Source organism: Sardina pilchardus, chromosome 4 (genome assembly GCF_963854185.1).
Source record: "Sardina pilchardus chromosome 4, fSarPil1.1, whole genome shotgun sequence".
Classification (NCBI taxonomy): Eukaryota; Metazoa; Chordata; class Actinopteri; order Clupeiformes; family Clupeidae; genus Sardina; species Sardina pilchardus.
Window position 1 is genome coordinate 23,444,093 of NC_084997.1, and position 8,734 is coordinate 23,452,826.

The 8,734-nt window shown below is 41.6% G+C and overlaps 1 protein-coding gene across 4 annotated transcripts; it reads right to left on the reverse strand.

The window, feature by feature from the left end:
- Positions 1 to 609: 609 nt before the first annotated feature.
- Positions 610 to 8,223, reverse strand: LOC134078623 (transformer-2 protein homolog beta-like). 4 transcript variants are annotated; one of them, XM_062534686.1, is made up of 8 exons: positions 8,068 to 8,223; positions 6,124 to 6,269; positions 3,044 to 3,203; positions 2,425 to 2,613; positions 1,956 to 2,071; positions 1,298 to 1,456; positions 1,073 to 1,149; positions 610 to 939 (listed from the first exon to the last, which is right to left on the reverse strand). In XM_062534686.1, exons 1-8 carry the CDS (start codon positions 8,098 to 8,100, stop codon positions 929 to 931), a joined length of 891 nt encoding a protein of 296 aa, XP_062390670.1. In that variant the 5' UTR covers positions 8,101 to 8,223; the 3' UTR covers positions 610 to 928. The 4 variants fall into 4 exon arrangements, with proteins under 4 accessions (XP_062390670.1, XP_062390667.1, XP_062390666.1 ...); XM_062534683.1 differs by having other exon boundaries at positions 3,002 to 3,203; XM_062534682.1 differs by having other exon boundaries at positions 2,413 to 2,613; positions 3,002 to 3,203.
- Between the last annotated feature and the right edge of the window lie 511 nt (positions 8,224 to 8,734).

An 8,734-nucleotide genomic window follows, 5' to 3' on the forward strand; every position in this document is an offset into this window, starting at 1 on the left:
TCATTACGGGCCTACAAAAATATCAGCATTACCTTCTCTAATTTATTAGGCATACTTCTTCCAATTAGCTGATTGTAAGTAGAGTAGGCTACTGGACAAGTCAAAAACGATTTGGCTATCCTTTCCTCTGATTCCTGCTCTGCAAAATCAGTAAGACTTTGATGACCGGTTCCCTTGATTTCCAGAGATATTCAGAGCACAATTAGCAATGTCTTGTTTACCTTGAGAAATTACAAAAAGTATCACCACCCTTTCCATGAGATTATTATTGACTGAATTAATACAGCACCGCCTACTGGCCACAAATATATTTATCGAGTTCCTTCCCTACATCCATTGAACAGAAAATTCTGAATATAACCAGTTTACTCTCAGAAGGCAAGCATGCATGACCTTCGTTTTAGTTCATGTGTACCAGCAGCATGCGATGCAATAAAAAAAATCTGTTAATTGTGGGGAAAATGAAAAAAATAAATTCAGTGTCGTGTTAATCTGTATGCAGTCGTCAATGGTCACATATGAATAATTAAGTTTCTATGTAATCACCCTGTATAAGTAGATCTTTCTACACCCTGAAACCAGAGACAAAAGGACACCAATAAACTTGGGTAAAACGTGTAAAGACGCAGTTTATTCTGTGAATACAGGCTACATGAAATATATATACACATTACAAACGGGAGAGCTGTAGGTTGTGTGCTCTCTACACCTTCACAGAAGCCTTACATTACAAAGGGAAACCAGTTCCATGAGACATGAGTGCAAAAATTCAGCAATTCAGTTCTGATGTCACGATTGGAACTACATGCGCATACTCTGATACATAAAACGATAGCATAAAGTTAAAGAATGAAACCTAACACCAAAAGTCACAGACCACCACTGATCCTTTCTGGGTAAAGCAACCATCACCACATTATCCTTTCTTTCAGTAATGACCTGTGGTAGACAGAAAAAGGGGGGGGGGGGGGTAGAGTATTAGTTATACTTAGGCCAACTAAAAGGTGGCAATTTGTGATTGAAGTATACGGAGATAAAGCACTTAAGTGGTAAATAGTTTCGTTATACTTACGGGGAGAGTAAGAACGCGAGCGAGAGCGGGATCTGTAAGCCCCTCGGCCGTAATAAGGAGATGGGGACTTCCGTCTACTTTAAATTAAAAGAGGAAAAGAAGAATGTCAGGTTTTAAGCATCAACATAACTTATCTTTCATTTTCCAGAGCAATGTGGGCCGGGACATTCACACTGAGACAAAGCATAACCAAATCAATATTCCTCATGCTTCCTTCCGTCTTACCTGTAAGATCTGTAGTCTCTGTATTCTCTCTCTCTATCGTCATAACGATCATATCCTCCTCCTCTTCGTTCCTCTCGTTCGTACCCACGTTCGTACCCGCGGTCGTACTCGCGTGAAGATCGTGACGATCGCGAAGACGAGGACATGCTGGGGGCGCCACTGCAGGATGGAACAGGTGGTTAGTTCAACGCCGTTTCTATGCAATGCATATGTCCAGCTATGCATTTATTTGTCAAGACGTTACAGTGTAAACTGACGAAAATAGGGAATAAAAATAACAGCAGCTCCATGAACATATTAATCCGATTAGAAATGGAATAACGGCTCAATCAGAATAAAAATGCCTCATGTAAACTCCTCAACCGATTGGAGTCGGATTTTGCCCAATCCGACTACTGTTCCGAATTTGATGAATTGAAAAAATTATGAATTGACAGTACTCCAGTTGTAATTTTTTTTTTTCTGTGCAGGTGTTCCAAACAATAAGGCACAGTGATGTCAACACAGTGGCAATATAACTCAGAGCTTCTACATTGTTAAATGTGTATTCCATGTAAATGCAGGACTTAAACAAATTGATTTAAACAGCAATTGGTTTATTTAGCTTTCATTTTAATTAGATTATTTTATTATTAGATTATGAAAAATCAAAACTCACTATGTGGGCCTTCCCATGTATATCCCGGGGGTTGGGGTGTGAGGTCTTTTTGTGATGGAGTAGTCAACCCTGATCCTGCGACCATCCAATTCCATTCCATTTGCACGCTCCTTTGCCTGAATAAGAACAAGACCATATTTAGAAAAATAGCACACCAAGTCAAGGAGCTTCCTCGATTTAAAAAGAATAATTAACAAAACAGCTCTTACTATATGCTGTACCTAAATAAAATAAATTAATTAAAATGAAACTATTGTAAACATAACACACCATTCAGTAAGTCGTTTAAGCTACATTCATGTTAAGTTCACCGCCACCAACTTTTCCCAAGACTGTGAATGACTGATGATTAGAGCATTAGTCCCTACACCACATGTGTGATAACAGAAAGCAGCCACACCAAACCAAACAAACAAGCCCCACCCCACAATAAATTTTCAAAAAAAGTCATCATTACCAATGCGATTACCTCTCTGGAATCTTCATTGGCCTCAAAGTAGACGAAGGCGAAACCCCTGGAGCGGCGCGACTGCTGGTCGTAGACAATGCTCACGTCGGCCAGCGGGCCGTACTTTGAGAACACCTCGCGCAGGTCCCGCTCCGTAGTGTAGAGACTCAGGCCGAACACGCCGAGGCAGTTGTTGGGGTCGGGGTTGGCCTGAGAGACCGCGACGAGGGAGACATAAGATGAGATGTGAGTGACCTGAGCTCTTCCATCATCAGTGAATGACCTAAGCTCTTCCATCATCAGTGAGTGACCTAAGCTCTTCCATCATCAGTGAGTGACCTAAGCTCTTCCATCATCAGTGAGTGTTATCTGGTTTGAACAATGCTTTTCACAGTGCAGCAACTATCCATAACACTAACAACTGATGCTGTGGACATTCCGTGCACTTCCTGTACTAGTGAAAGAACACTTCTGTGTACGTCTGTTTTCTCTTCAACAAATTATCAGGGCATCTTTTTAAGTCACGCTTCTAACTCTGCGCTACAAGTGGACGAGCGGTGAGGTGCATTGGTGAGCGGGGTGCGTGTGGAGGTCTTACCCGGAGGTGCATTGGTGAATGGGGGTTTTGGGGATCCCTTACCCGGTTCCCGATGTGGCGCCGGCGGTTGGACATGGGCGAGCGGCTGTGGCTGCGGCGGCGGCCATACTCCCGGCTCCCGGAGCGTGAGCGGCGGCGGCGAGAGCGAGAGCCAGAACGAGACCTGCTGTAGTACCGGCGGGAGCTCCGGTGAGAACGAGACCTACGACAAGGCAGAGAAGAGGGACAAACGTACTGTGAGAACTGCGGACTGATGATCTGCTACAACCAAAACTCAACATTTCACTTGCATTGGACATTTCTACAAATTCTAAGATTGGCCTTCAATTGGTTATGTTGACACACTGCACCAGAAGTGTACTCAAATGAACACTCATCTTAAAGTGAGATCAGGAATTAGGGTTGATGGTGAATAATCAATGATCAATTAATTGTCTTTCAGAAATGAGTCCGAAGAATTCCAAAACTAAATGAATAATCATGAAGGTCTCACATTTTTAATACAGCACAAATCACGCTTGGTGGAAAATCAGCACGATACGATTGGCTTGCTAAATGGGCACTGCGCTCTGTGTACTCGGGACCTCAGTCCCATCTGTGCGAGCATTTTCAGCACCCGGAATGACAAACCCGATTACCCTCACATCTCACCCCTAGAATATGCAGATATGTTCATTTTATAATCATTATAAATGAATTGCTGCAGCTATCCAACACAGATAAAGCCTGCAATAGTCTATGTTCCATTGCACAGCCTTAAGTCGCATAGGCTACCGCTACAATCACCAATAAATAAATTGCTGTGACTCAAATACAGCTTAAATCCAGTCAATTAAGAAAATTCCTGTAAATTTGCAACCCTAGTATCAGGAATGGACACATTCTCTCTCATGGCAATTCTACTCATCACAGCAAGAGCATGCAACACAAGTAAAATCATCGCAACCAACTCTTATCAGCCGAACCCCAACCAAAACAAATCATGGAATTACCCAACACTGACTACAGAACCAACATACAGGCATGCAAACTGGTCAGGGGTGAAAAAGGTGAGACTCTTCTCCGAGCCTCCGAGCCTCCGAGCCTCCGAGCCTCCAACCCCCCCCCCCCCCACCGGAAAAAACTAAAACAAAAAATGGAAACATCCCCCCCCCCCCCCCCCAAAAAAAACAAAAAAAAAACATAAAAACAAATCTTCCAAAGTGTGAGGGACCCGCTTTCTTTCTTTCTTACTATCTCTCTCTTTCTCTGTGCTTATGTACTTATTATGTACTTATTATGTACTTATTATGTACATTTCTGATGATTTCATAGGCCTAATGGACACTTATCAGAATAAGGAAAAGTCTGAATATTTGTTGGACCAAACCAGGTAATCAATAATCTTGCTTGAGACACACACTATTTCAAACTAATATAATTATATAAAATAGGGTAGATAGGCTTTAATTTTTCAAATTGTTTTAAAACGTTTTAATATGCAGCCTAGGCTACAACAGATTGTGTTTTTTAGGCTATATTGTGCTAGTGTGTTTAAACAACCAATAAAGTTATGTGAACTGTCTTCATATAAACTGTAGGCTACCTGTAGGCACAGACTAGGCTACTGATCAGGGTCCTCCTGTAACTCGACAATCAAATGTAAAATTAATTTACGGCTTATGAACTCGTAATGATCCGGGTGTTACTGAAAATTGTTGCAAGTCACACACATAACTCAAGCGGTTACGTGCGTTACGTGTGCTCCGAAGCAGTCGCCACTTGTTTTTGGCTACGTTACGAATCATTTGAGTTGCATATCTTTTGCGTAGGCTTTGCGTAAGGTCTATGCGCAGTGTGCTTCGAGTAACAGGGCCCACTTTCTTAAAGACAGCATTATCATGTCAATCAACTACGTCTCTGGACAAAACGAACCAGCCCAGTTTATGAGCATTTAATTCAACTGTCACATTAGCCTTTGATATAGGCTACTGATAAAGTCTGCCTATTTGCTTCACCTTTTGCCGATCTAGATGGTTCAAACTGCACGCATTCTTCATCAAAAAAACTCGTTATGTCTACATGTTTGTCTAATTTCGCTAACTTTCATCATTAAAACAACCTATGCTACGTTGCTACACTAATCTCAGCGTCTTTTTCTAATAGAAGTTGAACGTTTTAACTAGCCCACCTGTGAAATCCCTCGGCATCTCTTCTCGCCAGAATCACTATATTCCACCTGACATCTCAGACGCATCTATCTGCGCTCACAACAGAGGCTATACTTGGCGTGCGCTTTCTGTTCGCGTTGCGTCTTTGTCAACAATTAGCTTCCACTAATGTTTATTAAACGCATAGGGGCTACATTCACGCATCCCTTGCTGATCAGACACGTTTTAAATGCGGCTCTAGAAACACCTCAAGATGCGTTAGCGTCTTCGCATGATTTCTAAACTCAGTTGTACATTCAATTCACCTTGACCCCCCCCCCCCCTAAATATTTTCTCATCGGATCTGCACGAACCATGTAAGTCACCTATTTTTGATTCAAAACGGCGAATTTCGCCGAAAGGTGAGGAGTTTGCATGCCTGAACATACCGACAGAGTGAACCAACAATGACTAAAATCAGCCTCTGGATTTTGTCAGTCATCAACTTGAAGCTTAGCAGACCACTCAATCTGGGCTGGTGTATAGAAATTGCTGTATCCATGCACTGAACACCCCATAGCTGATGCAGTGCAAGCAATACCCGTAATTTCCCGACTATAAGCCACGGCTTATACATTGATTTTGCAAAATTTCTTCCACTAAGAGGTTAATACAGGGGGGCAGTTAATATAGTGTTAATATGGTTTTGTTTCTTTTAACTGGCATAAAACACTGTCCTGCGGCTTATACACAATGCGGCTTATATGCGGGAAATTACTGTATAAAGGCTAGTTAATGGTAAAAACATGGCCAGCCATGGTATTCGAATCTGCAGGTCCCAATGAACTCTGGAACAATTGGCACAAGCTTCATTTCCTTCATGAGAAATCCATTAACTATAACCTACCATCACAAGTCCAACTTCAGTGAACACTTACAGGACATTAAAAACAATTCTTAACATTCATTTCCAAATTGAGTTGCAGTACTCACCTAGACCTCGACCTGGAGCGAGAGCGGGATTTCGAGCGGGAGTGGCGGGAGTCCTCCTTCGAGTGGGCAGGGGAGTGTGCTGGCGAGCGGCTGGCAGATTTACCAGAGCGCCTGGGGCTAACACTCCTAGACGCAGAGCGGGACTCCTGGATTAACCATACCAACATGAAATTAGACCCAGGAACACATGCACAACCCATGATGGGTAAATCATCTTTATCAACATTGTCAACTATTTAGACAAGTTAAATCCGTTGACTTTTGCTGAGTGTGTGTTCTCAAAATAGAATTTAAAATCATCGTTACACTTAACAGGTGTTTCCATGAGACTAACATTAGTCAAACAGATGTGTTGTGTGCATAATGAAAAGCCACGGTATATTTAATGCTAACGTTTTAATTTTATTTATCAATTTAATGGGACTATAGTTACCCTTAGCAGTTGTGTGTAAAACAATTTGCATGCACGCATTGGATAAACATACTAATAATTACTTAGCACTGTGATCTTATCCCAGATTACTTCTGATCTTAACTTCATTACTTCAAATACATCTTTTCTTCTTTCTTCAAATTTCTGACTTCAATCCTCTTCCCCAATTTCTCACACTGCCCATAGTCTACACAGGAGCTTCTTTCCACCTCATAACAAGCATGCATTCTGAAAATTCAGCTTCACACACTCGAGCTTCAAATTATTCTGATTAAAAACTTCATATTTGACTTCTTCCACATTTGTCTTCTTCCAACTTTAACCTTAACAAAAAGAAAAGGATAAAGAATGTTTTTACTACAGACATTATTGCAACCATAAGACCCCAATGAAACTAGACATTCAGCCAATAATGCAAATGCACTGCATTTAACAGATGTTAAGCATTGCTGACGCCTTAGAGGACTACAACTCCTTAAGCCCATTATTCAGATGTTTTGTTGTTTTCCTATAGCTTCCGTGCATGTGGAGTTGGCCGCCACTGGGGAGCAAGGTAAGGTTAAACAAATTGCAACATATAAACGCGATGCTATGTACATACGAATCAGAAATGGGAAAAAGGTCACACCACAATTGTTTGCTACTGAGACATGTGTGCGCGACAGCCTGGCCTGTGTTAGCTTTACCAACCCACGCTCGCTTAGCTTATCCGAATAGCCAACTGGAATTATATCTGTAACGTCGCCAAGATAAGGAGTAGCAGGACACAGAAAAACACCGTACGAGACGATAAAATAACATCGATTTCTCCCACTTTTAAGGTTAACATTCGACTTTTCTTAGCGTCTTCGTGCACGGGGATAGCAGCTATTGCTTGTCCAGGGCGTTAAGAAATTATTCTATTGACGGTAGCGTTAAGCGTCGTTGACTAGGGAGTTTTGTCGATAGGTTCATACAAATTAACATTAACAAACAAAGGACTAAGAAACCGTAATGTCGGCTGTTGTCTTGTCGACATTGTAATATAAATGTATAACATTACGACCTAGCAGATCGATGTGAGGCCGACAGAAATGTTAGCATGCGAATCGAAGTAGCAGCTGCTAACGTTAGCTTTCTCTGGCTAGTCATGGCTAGCCAACAATAGGATAGCGATTATTTCGCGACAAGCGTAAGCAATTGCTCTGCGACGATCATGTACTTATTTTGCAATCATTCGACCAAAACCAATACAATCCGACGCACTAAATCTCAAATAACCAACACAGCCCATCATTCATTTCCAAACGGCAATATTTCAGCTTCATTTCTACACATAACTCTACGGCCTGTGAACAGCAGTTGATCACAGATAATGTTAACATTACAACCACGCTAATGTTAGCCATCTTAACTAGCCTAAAACGTTAGCTTCTCCGTCGCGAATGAATAACTGTGTTTTGGGGTAAGATCAGAAAAAATACATTTACAGCGTTATATTACTATTAAATAATTTATTTTAGCACACATACCCGGCCGACGAATTCCTTTTCGTTGTCACTCATTTTGGCAGTTGCCTTTTCGTAGGTCTTCTCAAGTAGCCTCAAGTTGCGCCAAGGTCGCGTGTGCTGCAATCTAGCTTGGGCTTTTCTACTAGGGAGAGCTCGCTCGATCTGTGTGATCCTATTGGTCAGTGACTATAATGGAGGCAGGCGACTCCTACAGGACCACGTATGGAAAGTTACTAGACCTACTACTAGTATTACTACGCTCATATTTGCAGTCCTGCAAAACAATTGTGATTTATAAATGAAGACTAACGAACGACTGAAGTGTTCAATCCATATAATAAGCAACACTTTGTATTATTTCAGTATCGCCACTCTGGTGTTGAAACACCCAAGGGCCAACAACATTTTTCGAATCATAGCTCGATGGGGACATCTGCTGGTCAAACTTGTCACACATATGGGAAAACACAATGTTTTTTCACCAAACACTAAACTCATTCATCATAGTGGGGTCATTGGTGTGGTTACTTAGAATAATGGATAGCACAATGCAGAAAGTGACATACACCAAGCCCATAACCTGTAAAACATACATTCCTACGGCAAACTGAGTGCAGGTAAAAGTATCTATGCTACAAATGATGTTCTGTAGACTGGAAAGATGAAGAAGTGCAAAGTATCACCAAGG